The 21,647-nt window shown below is 40.8% G+C and overlaps 1 protein-coding gene across 1 annotated transcript in view; it reads left to right on the forward strand.

Annotated features, from left to right (window-relative positions):
- The window catches only part of ARHGAP10 (Rho GTPase activating protein 10), a 369,896-nt gene that overhangs the window by 166,592 nt on the left and 181,657 nt on the right, over positions 1-21,647 (forward strand). Inside the window, exons 8-10 of the mRNA XM_043973392.1 lie at positions 4,346-4,475; positions 9,855-9,961; positions 11,670-11,764. Of these exons, the coding sequence (XP_043829327.1) occupies positions 4,346-4,475; positions 9,855-9,961; positions 11,670-11,764 (332 nt within the window). The remainder of the gene's footprint in view (positions 1-4,345; positions 4,476-9,854; positions 9,962-11,669; positions 11,765-21,647) is intronic.

The following is a 21,647-nucleotide window of genomic DNA, read 5'->3' on the forward strand; positions in this document are numbered from 1 at the left end:
AAGTGACGCGGGCTAGTGGGAGGAGGAAGGAAGAGACTGGCACTCGGTCTCACTCTTTTTCCTCTGGACTCTGGTGGAGAGCGGAGCTAGAAATGTGCTCTCCCTTTAATAGATAGGAATCTAGGCCTTTCTCTCTCTTTACCAAATTCTTATTCTCCTTAATAAATGCTTAAAAGTCTAACTCTTGCTAAAGCTTATAATTTATTGGCGACCACTCACTAGATATTTTAGACAGTTTAGCTAGAATTTTAGCTCTTAACAATAGTGAAATTGAGAAAAGGAGAGGAGGGTAAGAAATTGGAAGGAGCTAATGGCTGAGAAATAAAGAGGAAAATGGGTTGAAAAATGGAGGGAGGTCAGAAGGGAAAGAAGATTGGGGAATGAAAGGAAGGATGAGAAAAGGAGGAAAGTGATGAATTCAGGCCTCCTTTGTGCCCAGAGGAACTTAGTACTTTTTTTTTTTAATTAGGGACTGAACTAAATGCCCTTTACTAAGGCTATTCATTTGTTTTATAATAGGCCTCTACAAATTAGTTTCCTTTTCAATATTGCTTTAATCAGGCTTATAGAAACGTACCATGTCACCATTTTTATCTTGTGATAAGCTTCCAATGACAGTTTTTGCTGTGGGAGGAGAAAGGGGAAAATATGTAGTAGTAATTTTTCACTTGAAGTATATCACAGTTTTATGTCAGCAGTTCCCTGCATTAATTAAATTTAACACAGAGAACTTTTATTAAATGATTGATGTGTGAGGCATTAGGCTCAGTGGTAAGGACACAAAGATTAAACGACAGCCAAGTCCCTGCCCTCAAGGAACTTAAAGCTTATCAAGGAAAATAATTTGATCCAACAAGATTTATTAAGTGCCTACTATGTGCCAAGCACCAGAAATACAAAGATCAAAAAAAGAAAGAGTGCCTGCCTTTAAGGATCTTAGAGATATAACCTATAGGCCAGAGCCCCACAGAGACTCTAGACTGGTAGTGGGTTGGTCTGATGTTTGGAGCATGACCCCCAAAGAGACATTTTCTCTCTCTTGACTCATTTTGTCTCAACCCTGGAGTTCGCCTAAGGAGGAATATTTAAAATAGACACAAGCTATCACTAAGTTTGAATAGGGAAAGGTGTTATGTTGGAGTTACTTCTTATTCTTTTTTTTTTTTTAGTGAGGCAATTGGGGTTAAGTGACTTGCCCAGGGTCACACAGCTAGTAAGTGTTAAGTGTCTGAGGCCAGATTTGAACTCAGGCACTCCCGAATCCAGGGCTGGTGCTCTATTCACCACCTAGCTGCCCCTTGGAGTTACTTCTTAAACTGAATCTTGAACTAGAGGGATCTAGTGCTTCCAAGAGGCAGAGAGGGGTGAGGAGTCAGGGATACTCTAGGCATGGGATGGGGTACAGTTCAATGGGGGACACTGAAGTAGGAGATGAAATGTAGTATATTGGGAAGAGCAAGGAAGTCATTTTTCTGGAACAAGAAATATTTGAAGTGTTTGTAAGGTGCAGTTACTCTGGAAAGATAGGTAAAAGCCAGACTGTAAAGGACTTGAAATGCCATAGTGAGCCTTGTATTTGTTACTAGGAGTTCCTAGGGCTTCTTGAGCAGGAGTATAGCTTGGACATACTTGTATTTTAAGAATCTTATTTTGACAGCTGTGTGGAAGATAGATTGGAGGAGGAGAGACTGGAGGAATGAGGGATTAATACAAATAAATAAAATACGAAAGTAGCATGTGATAAGGATAGAGGAAAGGCCTTAGCACAGCCATCCTTGCAAGAAATTTGAGGGGGAAGGGAATCATTGTCAGTTTTGGAGATTAGGGAAGATTTCAAGGAAGTGTAAGTGTATACATAAACATTTATACACACACATACATACACACACACACATAGATGAGTCTTGAAGGACAAGAAACATTTCTGAAGGTGGTGATGAGGACATAGGCATGTGGGGATAATAGCTTATGATAATTTGCGGAAGCTGGAATAGATGGGACAAGAACTCTAAGTCTCGCTTGGCAGCCGTGTAGAGAATTACATCGGAGCCACATTAGGGAAGGGGGTCTTAATAAGGCTCTTATAAACTCCTGCCAGGCTTCAGAGGTAATATTTTTATCCAGTAGGCAAAGAGGTACCATTGAAAATGAGGAATGACATGACATGATCAGGTTCATTTAAATAGGACTGCTTTTGCAGTTGCGAAGAGGACAGATTGGGGAGGGAAGAGACTTTTGAAGTAGGATGGGAAACTGTTCTCATGGTCTGGTTGAGAGATAGTGTGGATCTTAGTTTGGAATGATAGCAGTGAATAGGCAAGAGGGAATGGAGGTGAGGGATGAATGTAGGATCAGTCTGACTTGACAGCTGGTTTGAATGTGGGAAGTGATAGAGAAGGGAGAGTCAAAAATAATTGGTTGACTGGGGAGGATAGGGATATTAACAGAAATAGGGAAGTTTTGAAGAGCAGATCTGTTTAGAGGATAAGATAATGAGTCCAATTTTGGACATAGTGTGTTTGAAGTACTGGCAGGATATCTAGATGGAGATATTCATCAGGCAATTGAAAATATGTTACTGGCACTGAAAAGATCAGTTGAGACTGGAAATGTAGATTTGATAATCCTCTGCATAAAGGTAATAAATGAAACTATGAGAACACATGAGCTTCATAGAAGAGAGTATATAGAAAAGGGAGGGGGACAAAGGTTGGGGACCGCACTTTGGGGGATATCTTCATGTTGATAGATAAAGAAGAAGATGAACCAATGGAGGAAATTGAGAAAAAGTGGTCAGTCTTCTCCTTGAGAAGAAGTGAACAGTGTTATGGAAACTAATTCACTTTTTTTTTTTTTGATGTTTCGCTTATAGTTGTTTTGACTTTGTTTCCTTTTGAGTTTGTGTCTTGATCTCCCCAGTCACCATGGTAGCTTTTTATGGTCAGGGTCTTTTTTGATATTGTTCTTTGCTCATTTTTCTACCTTATTTCTTGTTTTGGAACTTTATGTTAATGCTGGGCCTTGTTCTCAACATGGGCAGCAGGGGAAAGAGACTGTCTCAAGCTTCAGGCTTTTTCACACTGCTGCTTTTTACAGCTAGTTCTGCAGTTTTGGAAGATTTTGGTGACATGATTTGAGGAAAGGTGTGGTCACTGCTCTCCTTAGTCTGTGATCTGATCCTTACCCAAGAGGGGCCCCTGATCTCTTGGAATTACAATTGATACTTCTTGTACCCCTCCTCCCTTGGGACCAGAAATGATACTGCTACTCTGGCCTTCCTCTTCCTCTTGACCAAAAGTGCTGTTCTCCACCCTTGAACTATGACCCAGAAGTGTATGTTGGCAATGGAGTTGTCAAATATATATGGTCCAGGGGGCAGCTAGGTGGTGTAGTGGATAAGGCACTGGCCCTGGATTCAGGAGGACCTGAGTTCAAAGCCAGCCTCAGACACTTGACACTTACTAGCTGTGTGACCCGGGGCAAGTCACTTAACCCTCATTGCCCTGCAAAACACACACACACACACACACACACACACACACACACACACACACACACACACGGTCCTGTGTCCAGTGCTGGTACAGGGGTCCCCTGTAATCTTTTCTGACCAGTTGCCAAGTCCCCTTAAATATCTCTGGCTTGAGAGCTCTTAAAGCTGCTGCTGCTTCTGTCACCACCATCTGGTCCCACCACTGGTGTTTCATTCATGTGGGATCCAAGCCAACCTGCTCCCCATGTCATGGATCTCCCTTTCGAACCTCCTCAGTTTTCTTGGCCTGTAAGAATGTCTCACTGATCTTTTGTTGACTCTGCCACTCCAGAATTTGATTTGAGGTGTTATTTTAAAGTTGTTTGGAGGGGAATGTTGGGGGAAACTCAGCTTTCTGTACTTCACCATCTTGCATTTTTATTTTTCATGAGTTTGAAACTCACCTCATTATTTCCAGGTTTATAAATACCTCCTTATTCCAGATTCCCCATGAATTAAACAAAATTTATTTTTTGAGGAGGTGAAAACACTTGGATGTGGGCTTTGCAGCCTAGCTATTGGCCTAAGACTTGATAGATTTTTACTGTGCCTGGGACCTAATGCTAGTGATTATGGACATGGTCATGCAATCATATACAGCTTTAAAAACCTTATTACCAGAAGTTTCTGGCTTTCTTATTTTTTTTTCCCTTTCAACAAGAAACACCATAAAGATGACCTAAAAGATGGAAGATAGCTAAATAATTGTGATTAAAATTTTTGCTCTTCTAGAGAATTAATCTAGATTTTTTTCAATTTTGCCCCAAATGTTACATTTAAAGACTCTTGATGTTTACCTTTTATTCATTTTAGACAAGGAATCGTTTTGAAGGGACAAGGTCTGAAGTGGAAGATCTCATGAATAAAATCAGACAGAATCCCAAGGAGCACAAGCGAGCGAGCCAGTTTGCATTGGAAGGCTACCTCTATGTCCAGGAAAAAAGTAAGAGGATTGCTAAGCTGAGCTTTAATTTGATAAGTTCTTGGAGGATTCTCTTTTATGCATTCCAGCCCCCAAACACTTGGCATAGTACCATGCCTGAAAAAAAAAATCTCTGACCTCGTCACATAAAAGGATGGGACTAGATTCTCCAAGGTTCCTTTCAACTCTGTCAGATGATAGAGTGGCTTGGTTTTTGTTTGTTTGTTTTTGTCGGGGCAATGAGGGTTAAGTGACTTGCTCAGGGTCACACAGCTAGAAAGTGTCTGATACCCGATTTGAACTCAGATCTTCCTGAATCCAGGACTGGTGCTTTATCCACTGCGCCACCTAGCTGCCCCGAGTGGCTTGTTTTTATAGATATGTGTTTGGATGCTTGATCAACTTCTTTGCTCCTTTCCTATCCCTAAGGATAGATAAATAGACGGACAGAACATTTATTGAGCATGTATAAGTTTTCAGGCATTATGCCTGAGATACCAAAAGAAAAAAAGTAGGCAAGTGAGCCTCTATGCTCAAGAACTTATATTTTGAGCTATAAAGAAGTGGCAGTGGGATGGGTGGGTAGGTGTGGGGTTGCTGTACGTGCAAGGATGACTTGGAAGTGGTTGGGATAGAGGTCTGGTTCTAGGCAAGATAAAATGAAAGCTCACCTTCTAGAGCCTGGCTTCCCAGGGGCAGATTCTAAGGTGTCTGAATGTGTTTAGCTATTTGTTGTTTGCCCTTCATTCTCTAAGGGGGCCATGGCATCAGGGTGATTTTATCACTTGCAATGAATTGTATTTAAGTGAATGAGGGGATATGCATGGTCACCAACCTCATGCTCTCCTCCAGAGCCATCTGTGTCCAGTAGCAAGATACAGATCAGGACGACTGGATATGGCTCCAGATGATGCATTGTTTTTCAAAAAGGCAATTGGGGTTAAGTCACTTGCCCAAAGTCACACAGCTAGTAAGTGTCTGAGGTGAGATTTGAATTCAGGTCCTCCTGACTCCAGAGCCAGTGCTCTATCCACTATGCCCCCTAGCTGCCTGGTAGAAAAGCTGTGATTATATAAAAAGTAAGGTAGATGGTTGAGCTCAGCTCTTTCTGTTCATCACTTGGTCTGCCCACTTTCCTTGTGTGTGAGGGGATTGGAGGGACTGGGGTCTGCTGGAAAGAGAGGCCTGATAAAATGGTGGTGGTGGAGGTGGAGGGGAGAAGAGAGGCCTGAATGAATGGTGGCAATGGAAGTAGGGAGGAGAAAGTGATTTACTTGATATCACACAAGTAGAAAGTGGCAGATCTGAGATTTGAAACAAGTCCTCTGACACTCACACCTTTCAGTTCTACCCTAGTACTTCCCTCTTGGTTCTCCTACACGTTTGTCAGAGCCAGGTATTTGTTACCTCTCCTCCTTTTCCCCTCTCCCTCATTCTGATCTGTTCTGTTATTTTTCTCCCTTACATACTCAGCAGGACAACTATACAAATATCAACTTGTGATGGTTTGGATTGGCCAAAGTGTTGGGAGAAGAGGCCATATGCTATAGAAGAAAAAATCTTGGATTTGTTCTTAGAGTGCCTGGGTCTGGTCTTCACCCTGTTTTTATTACCTGCATGATTCTGAGCAAGTAGTTTAACTACTCTGGACTTTCATTTCCTCATTTACAAAGGAAAGGGTAGATCAGATGATCTCAGTGGTTCTTACTAGTTCCCTCCCTCTCCCTTCTTTTGGAGCCTGGGTTTCCATAACTTGCCTAGGCTGGAGGGCTGTATGGGTCCAATCCCACTCCTGATCATCAAGGAAGCTTTGACCTTTTCTGTTTCTGACCTGTGTCCCTTTGCTTCTCCTCAGGTAGACTGATCCCTTCCCCTCTGCTCACTCCTGTGGGCTTACCACATGGGTGCCAGATTTGGTGAGGACATTTGATTATTGTAGCCAACTTCAGCTTAGAACTCCCGAGCTCAAGCAACCCACCAAACTACTAATGAGGATTTGAAACATGTGCTACCACACCAGGCATTCCTTCCAGTTCCAAGTGTACCCTATGAGAGGGTTAAGAGATATTCCCACCTTATTTTACACCAAACGCTAAGACTGCACTCAGCATTACCTGGGTTTCCATGCACATGGTTCATTTATGTAATTGAAGATTCAGAAATCATTTAACTGCTCCAATCAGAGTGTTCCTTCTTCACCTGTGGAACTGTAGGAACCGTCCTGATTGCTTGGTGGTGCGAGGGGAGGGAAGTTCCCTATTTACAGTCTCCCCTTCTCCTGTTGACTGTAATCAGAGCAGCTCCCAAACCTTCCTTCCACTTCCCATTTATGGCTGATTTGCAGCACTTCAGTTTAACTGACCAATTTAAGAGTGTGGAAGACTCTGGAGGCAGTTAAATATCCTCCACACTTTGGATGAAATATAAAACCGCTGTGGGAAAACGATCTCATCAGCTAGTGAATGCCACTTTTCTTTCATTTGCAGATATTCAGATTTGGATTGAGTTTTGCAGTCAGGTTGGCCTTGTGCAGTTTTTTGGGGAAAAATCTCCAAGGAATCAATCATGGTCTTCTGAAAAGCCATTGATGATCTGTTTTGATGAAACTGTCATGTCTAGTGAATTTATGTGCAGAGTTTGAGAATTCAGGGTATATAAATCAGAGTTTTAAAACTTTAAAAAAAACTTTAAAAAAGTAAGGGACCAGATGATCAAGAGTGAGAAGGGTTCTTGTAAGTTTGAGTCATGCCCTTTGGCCTTAAAGGCCTTCAAAGGAATTGGATTAGAAGGAGGCTTGAAGTGCCTCATTCTTAGATTCCTCTGCAGTGGTTGGGGAGCATCACCCGCCCCCAGCTTTCAGCAGATTGGTCTACATGTGGCCTCTTAGCTGCTCTGGTTTATGTGCTTTGTTAGAGTGTGGAAGTAAGGTTTGCAGAAGGCTCAACAAAGGACACTGGGAAAGTTCTGTGTGTCACAGCGAACCAATCCAGTCTTGTGATGATTTTTATTTTTTCTTACTCTTCCCATATTATCCTTCATCTTTAGTTCTGCGTTTTCCCAGCGTGAATAGGAAGTTGGTGTTCATCCTTTGGTTTTTGGAGAGGAACAATGACATCATGGGGCGATGTCTTGACTTGCTTGTGAATTGGATTTAAATGAGGTAGAGTCATTCTCTCTTCTTGAGTCACCAAAGTCCAGTGGCCAGTCAAGAAGACTTGCTCAGATGTAGCGGATGACCTTGGTGTCTTTGATGCCTGACCAAGTTCTAAGCACTCCACAGCACCTGCTTCGGCTGCCTTCGTGGCTGTAGAAAAAAATTGTTCTCAGCCACCCATTCCACTGGGGGAGTCTTCCCATGCTTGGGGTAGACATCCCCCTAACTCACTGACAGGTTTGAGGCCCGAAGGTTACTCTCAACCTGGCTTAGTCCATCTTCGGAGACAATTTACAGGGCCCTGGGCACTGTGCATGTGGAGGAGACATTGTGATAATATGGAAAGACAGATGACTGGATTAGGATTGGGTTTGAATCCTTGACTCTGATAATTACTCAAAGTTTTGCTTCTGACCTGTACTAGCTTTGTGACCTTGGGAACCTTGGGAAAATCACTTAAACTCTTTGGGTCTAAGTTTCCTCACCTTTAAATAGTAGGATTGGGATGTATAACAGCCAAGGTTGGCCTCCAAGAGGAGGTGAGCAGACGTATATCCTTGTTGGCAGAGGAAGGGGACTATGGGTATGAAATGTTGTGTGTGATGTAAGACATAGGTGATGTCTTGGATTTTGTTGAATTGCTTTTTTCATCTTTCTTTTATGTTTTTCATTATAAGGGATACCTTGTTGGTTAAGGGAGGAACATACATACATACACACACAGACACACATAAATGAAGACAATATAAAAAGGTGAAAGTTTATTTATTTTAAATGATAGGTTTGAATGAGAAGACTTAAAAGAATTGACTGATGTAAAGTAAAGTAAGCAAAACTAGTAAAACATCATAAACACTCAGAGCAACAGTATAAATGAGCAACAAAACAAACATGTATGTGAATGCTGTCTAATTATAATGACCAAAATCATCCTGGAGAAACATTGGAGGGAGAAAGTGAGTAGTTGTAGAAATGAATATGATGTAAAAACTACAAGGCAAAAAAAATAATAAAACAAAATAAGATGCTAGGTATGGACTAGGTTACCACTATGCTCCCTTCTATATGATGTAGCAAGTCACTCAACCTCTGGCTGCCTCAGTTTCCCTATCTGTAAAATAAGGATAATAATAGCACCCACCTCAGTTATTGTAAAGATAAAAGATCATATTTATAAAAAGCTTTGCAAACCTTAAAATACTATATAAATGCTAGTGATTATTATCATTATTATTCCAACTCTAAATCTGTGATCCACATGAGCCTATGATCATGTAATAAAAATAATGCATCATGAAAAACCATACAGTTGAAATAGTCTCAAACCTCCCAGAACTACAGTGAGAACTTAAGACAGAGAACTACTTTCAGGTTATATGAAATATTAGGTCAAAAGTTATCAAATTATTTTAAAACCAAGTCCTTATATATATATTTATATTTATATATTGCTGAATGAGTAACTAATGATTTTGCTCCATTCATGTTATTTCATTAGTGAAGGGAATTCACACAGTTGAACCTCTCTCCATTGATATACATTGGTACTTCTTCTGTATCTTAGTATTAAAAAGTTGCCTGGGGACAGTGAGAAGTTTAAGTGACTTACCCAGAGTCACACAGTCCAATATACATAAGTATATATTGAACCTTGGCACTCTGGACTACAGGATCCTTTCTTTTTATTCACTATGCCCAGTTTCCTCTCCTTCTTCTGATAGTCTCAGGCGTTACTAGTTGTCAGGTAAAGTCCTTGTATGGACCTACATTTTCCCGGTAGTGGTGGGGTTAAAGAGAAGAATAATTCATTTACTGGAAATATTGTTTTCCCTTCAAAGAGATCAAATATAAATGAGAATAAAATCCAGAGTGCACTATCAAAGGTGAAGAGTTTAACTTGCTCAGTTGTATGAGCAGCATTGCTGATATGTTAGAGATTGTTGCTTTTTGGTTCTTTCCATCCTCTCCCTCCCTCCCTCCCCTTAACCTGAATATCCATGAGCAGAGAGCGCTGCTGATGATTAAGAGGAGTTGTGAGGGGCAGCTAGGTGGCGAAGTGGATAAAGCTCTGTCCCTGGATTGAGAACCTGAGTTCAAATCCAACCTCAGACACTTGACACTAACTGTGTGACCCTGAGCAAGTCACTTAACCCTCATTGCCCCATGCAAAAAAAAAAAAAAAAAGGAGTTGTGAACTATGTTTTATTCCATCATTTCAAATGCATAAAATTATCCCTTTGCTTCAGGGCCAGCTCCGTTTGGCTCCAGTTGGGTTAAACACTACTGTATGTATAGGAAGGCGGCAAAGAAGTTCACCATGATTCCATTTGAACACCGATCAGGGGGGAAGATTGTAAGTATATTGGTATACTCCACTGAGAAGAATGGGACATGTGGGGGGCATGGTGTTACTCCTCTGTAATCCTTTATACTTGGCACTGGGCAGTGAGACTTAGTACATGTTTATCACAAGTAATGCAAGATAGGAAAAAATATAAAAGGCCTAAGGAGAACAGAACTGACTAAATGTTTGAGTATGAAACCGTGTGTGTGTGTGTGTGTGTGTGTGTGTGTGTGTGTAAGGGGGGAGCTAAAAGAACTAGATTTTCTGACATAAAAAGGAGTCGTTTGAGAGGAAGGGATTTTAGTTCACTGGATATTTAAGGAGCTGTTGTGTGGCGGCAGCTTTGACAGGCATGGGGGATACAGGGGTGAAAAATGGGACCATTCCTCACCTTAAATGAATCTACAGCCTAAAAAAGGAATATAAAATGTAAGCAAATACATATAATGAAAGATAGAGTGTGATAGAAGTGAAGGAGAGATCTATGTAAAGAGCTGCAAGAAAATTTGAGGTAGAAGAGATATTGCCTTTAGATGGGCAATTCAGGAAATACTTCATAGAGATAATGGTATCTGAAGGTTGGACTTTGAAGGAAAATGAGGGTTTCAGTAAGTGACAATGAAGAGAGAGTACCCTGGGCAAAAGGAAAGCCTTGCATGAATCCCTGAAGGGAGGAGAACATAGGGTAGGATTAGGGAAACCCTAATAGTCTGGGTTTTGTTTTGTTTTGTTTTTTGGGTGAGACAATTGGGGTTAAGTGACTTGCCCAAGGTCACACAGCTAGTAAGTGTCAAGTGTCTGAGGCAGGACTTGAACTCAGGTCCTCTTGACTCCAGGGCTAGTGCTCTATCCACTTCACCACCTAGCTGCCCCTAATAGTCTAGTTTTTGTTGGTTTGTTTGTTTGTTTTTGGTGGGGCTATGGGGGTTAAGTGACTTGCCCAGGGTCACACAGCTAGTAAGTGTCAAGTGTCTGAGGCTGGATTTGAACTCGGGTCCTCCTGAATCCAGGGCCAGTACTTTATCCACTGTGCCACCTAGCTGCCCCTGTAATAGTTCAGTTTTGAGACAGACAGACAGACAGACAGACGGAGTAGTGTGTGTGTGTGTGTGTGTGTGTGTGTGTGTGTGTGTGTGTGTGTGTGTGTGTAAGGTAGTAATTGAAACAAAACTAGGGGAAAAAGTAAGTTCATGCTGAATTGGGGCCAGCCTTAAATGATAGGTTAAGGGAACTCCTAAAAGATTTTTTTTTAGCAGGGGTTGAAATGGTCTGTTCATTAGGAAGATTAATTTGGCAGCTTTGTGAAGGGATGCATTGTGGAGAAGGGAGAGAACAAGGAGGCAGAGAGATCATAAGGAGGTGACTGGCATAGTCTAAGGAAGAAGGTGGTGAACTCGGCTGGTGGTTTGAAGAATAGAGAGAAAATTGAAGAATGTTTGAGGTAGAATATCCCAGGATTTGGATATAAATCTCATTGGATATGGGGCAGGGAAGAAAGGGACGAGTCCAAGATGAGGTGGTCTTGGGAACCAGGGTGATTAGGAAGTAGGGAGGGTCACTCACAGAAACAGCCAAATTGGGAAGAAGTGGTTTTGGGAGGGAAGAGGATGTGTTCAGGTAAAATTTGTAGTTTTATTTTTATGCTGGTATAGGTTACCTCCTTTCTTTTGCTATTTTATATCTTGATTCTAAGAATACTTTCTCTCTCCATTAACAGGGCGATGGAGAAGTCTTCTCTCTGAAAGAATGCACAAAAAGGCCTACTGACTCCATTGACAGACGGTTCTGTTTCGATGTAGAAGCAGCAGACAGGTAAATTATCTCAATTACAGGAGGCGTTAAAAAGAACATTTTAGCTTCCTTGATACTGGGAAAACATCCATAATTGCATCATTTTTAGTGTTTCAATAATGATCTATGAGAGACAGCATGCTGTGGTTCCAGTGCTGCCTCTGACACATACTGATTGTGTGACCCTGGACAAATCATGTAGCTTCTCATTGCCCCAGACAACATGCTGTCATTTTTTTTTTTTAGTGAGGCAATTGGGGTTAAGTGACTTGCCCAGGGTCACACAGCTAGTAAGTGTTAAGTGTCTAAGGCCGGATTTGAACTCAGGTACTCCTGACTCCAGGGCCGGTGCTCTATCCAACAACATGCTGTCATGGCAGAGTTGGTACCAATCTGCTTTGGTAAAGGGGGGTTTGTTCATTGAGAATTCTCTACACCAGAGAAGTCAATCACATGGCCCATAGGCTATATGTGACTTTTAATGGTCTCTACTTCTACCCAAACCAAATTAAAATGTAATTGGGAAATATTTAACAAGATAAACAAAAATATAATAAAATATGTATAATGATACATTTGAAAACTAAGCCAGTATGTGGCCTGCAAAGATCCTTTTGTATGGATTAGTTACCCCCATTTCCATTTATATTTGACATCCTTGATGTAGAGATTCTTAACCAGGCATGCATAGTTGCTCACAGGGGATCTGAGAACTTGCATGGGAAAAAAATACATCTTTGTTTTCACCAACATCTAGCTGGAATTTAGCATTTTCTTAATTTTTTTTAAAGGCATTATATTGAGAGGGGGTTCATAGCTTTCATCAAACTTCCAAAGGGGTGAGTTAGTAGCCCCTGCTCTAGTCCAGTGAATCAAATCTGGTTCAATAGGTTTTATGGTAATTCCATTGTATATCAGCTTACTGTGGGACTGGATGGAATGTGTATCATCCTGAATGCCCACCTAGCTGAGTAGGGAGAGCCTAATCACCAGCTTTGCCATAAGGTAGCTGATTTTTCAGCAACTCTCAGAGCCCATCTGATTATATTTTAGAGGCCTTGCAATCTCTATCAGTCGAGAGGGATTATCCACATTGGCTTTGTTACCAGCACTTGAAGTATAAAAAGTACATTGTGGCCTCAGTCACTTTGGCTGTGAACAATCATTAGGAATCTTCACTTGAGATATATGAATTCATTTTCCAGCATCTCTCTCTATTGACAGTAGTTTTGAGCAGCAGGAGATCAATCTAGGAAAAGTTTGGAGCCGTCCCTGTGTAAATTTTAATAAATGTTGGGACCATACAGGACACTTTTGATATTGGCAGACTTGTGTTCACTGGTGCATGACACATTACTACACCAACCTGTGTTTCCTTTCCAGCTGATGTGGTTGATGCTTTGCTACTACACGCCTGTGACTTTTACATGTGGCAACTTAGAGTAATTCACAACTAATGTGTACCCTTAATTTAAGTGCTTTTATCAACGCATATCAGGTATGGGGCAGAGATGAGACTTGAACCCAGGTCTTCTGGCTTGGAAGCCGATATCTACCATGCCATCACCACCTCTTTTCCACCACATAGACTTTTCCAAATGCTAAGGGTGTTTTTATATCATAAACTCTCAGTCATTTGAAGCGAGACCATTCAACTTGTATTTGGCTCTTGGAGGAGACCTTTGCATCTCTTTTTCTCCTGTTGCATAATTTTGGATCATTTGATTGCTCACAGCACCTTTTATAAAGAAGAAGAAAGGGAATGAAAACTAAACTAAATCTGACCATATGACTACTCACTACTGGTCATTGCCAATACCTTTTATTCCGATGTCATTATTGGACAATATACTATCCTTTTTTTTGTTTTTTTTTTTTTTGTGGGGCAATGAGGGTTAAGTAACCTGCCCAGGGTCACACAGTTAGTAAGTGTCAAGTGGCTGAGGCTGGATTTGAACTCAGGTCCTCCTGAATCTAGGTCCGGTGCTTTATCCACTGCGCCACCTAGCTGCCCCCAACAACATACTATTCTAAGACCCTTCCATTAATGATGAATGAACAGGGTTATCTTTAGTTCATTTTATTTTATTTGTATTTATGTTTAATATGAACTTACCCTCAGCCAACAAGAAAACCATTAAACTCATTTATAATTCAGTTAAATTCAACAGACATTTATCCCAAAAATGTGTAGTTTGAAATTGAATTTCATTATGTAGTTGTCTACAACTAATCATCGATTCATCCATCATTTTTCCTTTTATTCATTGTTCACTCCCTCCCCCCCCCCCCACTTCTTTGTACCTACTTTCCCATTTAAATAGTTGTAATCAATATGTATAGGCTACTAAGTGGTCCGATGGATAGAATGCTAGGCCTTTATCTTTCTGAGTTCACTTACTAGGTGTGTGACCCTGGGCAAGTCACTTTACCCACTTTGCCTCAGTTTCCTCATACGTAAAATAAGCCAGAGAAGAAAATGGCAAACCACTCTGGTATCTTCCAAGAAGACCCCAAACGAGGTCACAAAGAGTTGGACACAACTGAAAAATCGCTGAACAATAACAACATCAAATCAACATGTATACAAACCTTTTACTTTTATAGATGAGGAAAAAGAGTTCTAAGAAGAAGAAGTGATTTTCCTAAGATCACACAACTAGGGAGTGGCCCACCTAGGACTGGATCTCAGGCTTTCTAACTTTTGCTCTGATGCCTTTTTTATTTGCTTGAAAGACAGTGAGCATGGATGGGAGAAGGCCAAGGTTCACATCTTACTTCTGATGCATGTTAGTGTGTAACTCTGGGCGGGCAGGCCAGTTAACTCTTCTTGGCTTCATTTACCCTCTGTGTAAAATCAGGATAATTATCTCTATAGCACAAGCAGTCTGATGATAGAATAGAGAGATGGACTTGGAGTCAAGACAGCCTGCATTGAGGACCCACTTCCAAAAATCCTTTCTCTACTACCCTGGGCAGCTCGCTTGACCTCGGTGTCCCAGGCATCTAAAATGCCCGTCTTCACTGAAGTGGGGAGTTTCCTCACTGGCATGAATTCCAAGGTCCAGTCTTCTCCAAAGACATACCTTCAGTGCTTTCTTTTCTGGGTTGTTAGCAAGTGACAAATGAGATCATTCGAAGTGCTTTAGAAAACCTGAACTATAACATAAAAGATGAGCTATTATTATCATCCATATACCTGGTGGCTTAGGGTAACAATGGCTAGGTGGGGAGGAGGAGGCCGGGCCTATTGGCCCTGGATTTAGTTAGTCAGGGTAATTAAGAGTCACAGAATGGTAGAATTTAGACTCGGAAGAGACTTGAGAGATCATCTTGGCTGACATTTCAGTTCTGTGGATGAGGGCACTGCTGTCTATTTAGTCAGGTCATTCAGTGACCATTTGTCATGTACCTGTTGGGTGCCAGATACTATGGGAGGCATTGGAAACAAAGACAAAAGCAAAATCTTGTAGTCTTGCCCTCAAGGTACTGACACTGTCATGCTGAGTCTGCTTGAATAAATGCCTGGCCCTGGTCCCCTTAGCTAAAGTTGGTTAATGTCTGAACTAAGGACTGCAGATCTAGGGTTGGAGGTGACTTGAGAGGTCATCTCCTCCACCCCCTCACTTTACTGATGAAAAATTTGAGGAGAAAGAAAGTGACTTTGCCCAAGGATGTAGGAAATCAAGCTGTAATTTAAACTTAAGTTCTATGACATCAAGGACCTTGTTCCTCTGTACCATGTAGTCCGTCCAGGTCATTATTATGTGGTCATTGGGATGTGCTTAAACAGGAGCCAAGTTAGTATGGAGTGTCTGCATTACATCGAGATTTATAAGTGCAAGTCTTATGAAGCCTTGAAAAAGTTGACTGTTATACGGGTATAATTTTTAAATGAGCATGCCTTGCTTTCCTTTTTTTGCTTATTTTCAGTTTTTATTCTCTTTAGTTCTTTGTGTTGGTGAAGTTTCAGGCTCTATTGCTGTGAAAAATGTATTTTTTTTTAACTGGCAAAAGGTGAACAGGACACAAGGTTAGTTACTCACATTTGGTTTATCTTACTCTAAGTTCAACAAAGCCAGGGATTATATCCCATATCATTGTACACAGTAAATATCATCCTTGAATATTTGGTAAATCACTTTGATTTTGTGATGTCTGCCCACATGTCATATTCAGATACTGCTCAGAAAAAAGGGATAAAGTACTAAACTTGTTGTATTAAAACAGGGAATTTCCTCTATCAATTTACATTCTTGCCTTTTCTGCAATTTACTGTTCTAGAGTGTCGTTTCATGGAACACAGAGAAGTTGTGACTTTTCTAGGGTAATACTGCCACTAGGTATCGGAGGCCCAGAAAAAATTGAAAACCCCACTCTACCCATTTTTATTTATCTCAACCTGCTTTTCAAATAGGATGCCAAGTTAATTATTTTCAGTGAGTTCCTGGTAACAGATTGTTCAACTCTTTATTGCCTTGTGACCTCATCTATTTAATTTAGCAAGTATTAAGCACCTATGGTGTCTTCAGGGACTATATTAGGTACTAAGGACATGTAAACCAAAGCTTGAAAGTCCCTTTGGTCAAGGAGCTAAAATTCTAATGTATTGCAGGAAACAACATGGACACAAAAAAGTAAATACAAAATAAAGAAAAATAAATACAAAATAATCCTGAGGGAAACACTAAGCACAAAGGCATGCTTGGGGTGATCAGTGGGAGATGGAATAGAAAATAAGCCAGCCTGGTTGGAATGTCGAGTATATGAGGAGGAGTGATACATAATCAATCTGGAAAGACTAACTGGAGCCCCATTGTGAAGGGCTTTAGGTACAAAGCAGAGGAGTTTATAGTTGATCTTAGGGGCAAAAAGGAACCACCAAAACTTTCTGAGCTGGGGAGTGATCTGTGCATTAAAATATCAGTTCAGGGGGGCAGCTAGGTGGCGCAGTGGATAAAGCACCAGCCCCGGATTCAGGAGGACCTGAGTTCAAATCTGGCCTCAGACAACTTGATACTTGTGTGACCCTGGGCAAGTCACTTAACCCTCATTGCCCCACAGGAAAAAAATATCAGTTCAGCTATTACATGGAGAATGGCTTAGCTGAACAAGGGAGAGTTTGGAGGGAGGGAGGCCAATTAGGAGGCTTTTGTTCCCATCGGTTGATTAGGGCCTGAACTAGGATGGTTAATTGTGAATATTAGCAGACATAGGTCAGAAATAGAAGTAGGAAGGAAAAAAAGGAAATCTAAGTGGCTGTTCTGTGCTAGGCACTGTGCTAAGTACTTTATACATATCCTATTTGATACACTCAATAACGTTGGGAGGTCTTTCCTTTCATTAACCTCATTTTTCAGTTGAGAAAATCGAGATGAACACAAGTTAGGTGATTTGCCCAGGGTCACATAGCTAGTGTCTCAGGCTGGATTTGAACTCACATCTTCCTGATTCTAAGCCCAGCTCTTTATCCATGGAGCTGCCTCAGTAGAGTTGACAAGACTTGGTAACTAATAGGTTATAAGATGAGGGGAGGGGTGGGGAGAGAGGCGGGGGGGGGGGGGGGGGGGGGGGGGGGGGGGGGGTGGGGGGATAGAAAGGGAGAGGGAGGAATTGAAGATGGTTCATAGGTTATGACTGCTTAATTAGAAGAATGGGTGTGCTTTTGACAGAAGAAGGAAGGTTTTGGGGAGAAAGATAATGAATGTGGTTTGGATCTAAGTTCAGTTTTTAGTCTGCTGTTATACCCCATCTCCTAGTAAGGATGCTTGTGGCCCACATGTGTGGTTAGTGGGATTCTTCTGGTCCAGGGGTTTGTGCCTTAGCGATCTGCCTGTGACCCCCTACCCAGAATAATGTTTTAAAATTCATAAAGCAAAACACAAGATTATAGAGAAAAACATAAGTATATTGAAAGAGTTACTATATATGTATATATACACACATATATACATATGTGTGTGTGTGTATAGAGACTTCATAGATCCCAGGTTAAAAGCCATTGATCTAGCCTAATCCTTTCCTTTTAGATGTAAAGAAAATGAGGCCCAGAGACATGAAGTAATTTTTTATTCCAGAGGCAAACCAGGGATTCGAACTTGAGTCCTCTGACTTCATGTGCAGTGCTGTTTCCGGTATACCATGCTACTGCTCCTTGCTGGATACTATTAATTTTTTTTTTAATTTAAAAGTTGCCTGATTTTCCCTCAGTTCTCCCAACACATTATCAGAGTTTTCCTGATTTTAGCTCTGTGGCTGCCAGCTGCTACTCAACGTTCCTTGTACTCGACTTCCTTTCACTTCAGAGTACCCAGCCTTCTCGGGAAATCCTGTCGTGTCTCTGTATCTTTCCATGACTGCACTTCTTTGCTAACTCTTTGAGTCTTAATTTGAATATTCGTGTACCCCTTGGCATTTCTCTCCTACGGGGCTGTAACTGGCATATACTGCCCTGTCTCCATCTTTCGTTAGCATAATAATTTCCAGCAACAACAACAACAACAAAAAGCTAATTAGTTATTATTGGAAGATGAGCACCCAGAGCAAATGTGAGACACAGAAAAGACACTCAAAAAACAGATTAGAAAGGGAGCATTTGTTTTACTAGGTATAACACGTTTTCTGTAGTGGATTGGTCTTCCCAAAGAGTTCTATTTTCATAGTAGGCATTTCTTTAATAATAATAATAATAAAATAACTAGCATTTGTATATCATTTTAAGGTTTGCAAAGTGCTTTTCTTATGTTATCTCATTTGATCACCACTACCCTATGAGGTAGCTGCTATTATGATCTCTACTTTACCAATTAGGAAACTGAGACACAGAGAGGTTAAGTCACTGGTCCAGGGTCGTGCAGCTACTAAGAGTGCTTAGGCAGGATTTGAACTCTTACCTTCCTGACTCCAGGAATAGCACCATGTCTACTATGCCACTTGGCTGCCTTAATGGACAGAGAGCTAAAGAACGCAGTTTTGGAGGGCCAAGACCTTGATTTATTCATCTTTGTAACCCTCCCAGTGCTAATAAATGGAGCTTAATAAATATTTGTGTGAATTAAGTACTTAAATTTATATGTGTTTTCTTGTGTAAGGTTCTCCCTTGTACAGTAGAAATATCTATTCTACACCTTGTTCTGTTCATATCCTCTGGTAAGTCTTCCACAGAAGATCTGTCCAGTGGGGTTGAATCTTTAATTTCTGTGGGTACCAGAGCAATGCTCAGATTCTGATACTGTTCTCTTTTTCATGACAGCCTACCCCTTTCTCCTGGTTTAGGAGATTGGGAACTCTGGAAGGAGGAAACTCCTTCTCTTGTGCAGATTACCACTTTTTTGCAACTCATTCTCCCAGAGAGTTGCTTAGAGCATTTAGAGGTTAAGTGACTTGCCTAGGGTCATACAGCCAGTAGGTGTCAGAGACTTTGACCACTCTCTCTTTTCGGATACATTGTCCCTTTGGGGATATTCTATTAAACTTCTCTTGGGCTTCTTCCTTTTCTGGTTCCTCTCCTTTGCTGAGTCATCCTCCAAACCATAACCCTGAATCACGGCTTTATGCCAAGCCTTTGTCTTTGTCCCCTTTCTCTTCTGTTTCCACTCTCTCATTTTCCTAAAATGCTTATGGAATTCTAAGCTTTGTGCGATTCTTATAAATGTGATAAAATATCATAAGCGATTCTTAGCACTTTCTGCCTTCTTTTCCACCAACCTGCATCCTTCACAGCAGAAAGAAAAGTGGTTTGCAAAGGACTGAGGATTATTTTGCACACATACACACACTCACACTCATACTCAAACTCTCACTCTCACCCGCACTCACACACACTCTTGGACTCTCATGCACACTTTCTTGCACACTCTCATGAATACTCTCATGCACACTCATGCACATGTATGCATACATACATACAAAATACATACATCTGTATATATGTATTTTGTTTCATGGGTTGCTTAGGTCATAGGATTCTTCTCTAGCTATTAACCATATTTAGCTAAGCTAGTCCTTAGCCTAGCTTAGTCACCTCTCTATAGTTGGAACCATAGCCAGAGATTTTTGTAACTTGATAGGATTGATTAGAACTTGCAATACCACCATAAGATCCTTCAAAAACCCAGGATACCTTCGTATCATGATGGGGTCTTAAAGTTGCACTTTTGTGGGGGAATAAATGATTAGCTTAATTGTAGCCCACACAAGTGTGCGTGTGTGTGTTTTATAGCTAACTCTTTTCCTTCATGGAAATAATAGGGGTAATTAAATTATTAGAACTAGTATTCTTTGCTACTCACCCGGAATAAATTGTCACCCTGTGGGGTTAGTATTTTTGGACAAGTACAAACCTTACCAGAACTGATTCTATGTAATGACCTGTCGAGCCAGCAAAGCTCAGTAATCTTAAAGCGGAGGTTTGTATTTCTGAATTCTAAGCACAGACATCTTAATGGATTTTACAGTTGTCTGGGTAATCACTAACCTCTTTACATTATGGACACCTTCAGACAAGTAAGGTATACTTGCCATTCTTTTCAGTCCTCAAAAATGAGAGTATTTCTCCCCCCTATGACCTCCCCCTGCTCCAGGGAGAATTACTATTTAGGTTCCCAGATCCTGTATACTTTTCAAGTAGCATTCAATGCACAGTTGGGAAATACTGTTATTCAGGCTACAGGCACAATGTATTGTGTTGTCTTACATGAACAGGAAGTTGTCTTAGTGGCATATGCCTCATTTTAGGACTATCAACTAAAACATCTATAAATTGCATTTGCATTGAGATACTATTTGGTGCTGAATTTCCAAATGTGCCTCCCTTTCAATGCAAACAGTTACAATTTTGCATAATAATGATTTTCATGGCATTGATTTTTTTTTTAATGAAATGTCCAAAAGATTAGAGACTTTAAATGATGAATTTTCATGTTAGGGTAATTTATTTGCTTCTTTCCTCCACACATTCCTTTGAAGTGTGAACTCCCAGTGTCAGTGGGTTAAGTACAAATCTCAATAGGATGGCCTGCTGAGGTTGCTGGATCTTAATGCAGCAATTCTTGGCCCAATCACTTTAGCTCATCTGGAGAAGTCGGAGTTTGGACAAAAGGTTCCTTTCTCTTCTAGATTTCTGATCCTATGATGCATTTCAGGTGACCAAGCCCCTCTCATAACAGATTCTAGTTGAGAAAATTGCTCATATATTGCTCTATTTCAAGATTTCAAGGATTGTGTGATTATGCCTCTAATTGCAGATAATTTTACCACCAAGTAGATGATAACTGCTCTCCACTCTAGATGACAGTATTTAGACAGATCCTATGGCTGAAACATTTATCACTCTATGGCCAACCTCTTTAAATTTAGTTTTTTTGTTCTTGTTGAGTTGCTTTTTAGTTATGTCCAACTCTCAGTGACCCTATTTGGCAAGTTCTTAGCAAAGATACTGGAGTGCTTTGCCATTTCCTTCTCCAGCTCACTTTGAATATGAGGAAACTGAGGCAAATGGGGTTAAATGACTTGCCCAGGGTCATGTAGCTAGTAAGTGTCTGAGGATGGATTTGAACTCATGACGAGTCTTCCTGATTCCAGGCCCAGGACTCTATCCATGACTGCCCATTAAATTTAATTAGGTTTGTCCTTCGGACAAATGGACATACAGTTAATTAGCATGCTCATACTTAGAGTATTTCTGGCTCAGTGCAGGTCCTTTTAAAGTCTTTAGCATGACCTTTGGGAATGTAATGCCACCTCCATGCTACAAGAAGGCATCACTAGTCTTCAGTGGAGAGTATGAGCTAAATTAAACAGTGAACATTCAGATTTATTCTTATAATTGGTTTACTTTGAATAGATATTAGTATTTGTAATTGTCATGATAGAGCTAAATGGTACTTGTTTTCACATCAAAGAT

This window comes from Dromiciops gliroides, chromosome 6, assembly GCF_019393635.1.
Source record: "Dromiciops gliroides isolate mDroGli1 chromosome 6, mDroGli1.pri, whole genome shotgun sequence".
Lineage (NCBI taxonomy): Eukaryota > Metazoa > Chordata > Mammalia > Microbiotheria > Microbiotheriidae > Dromiciops > Dromiciops gliroides.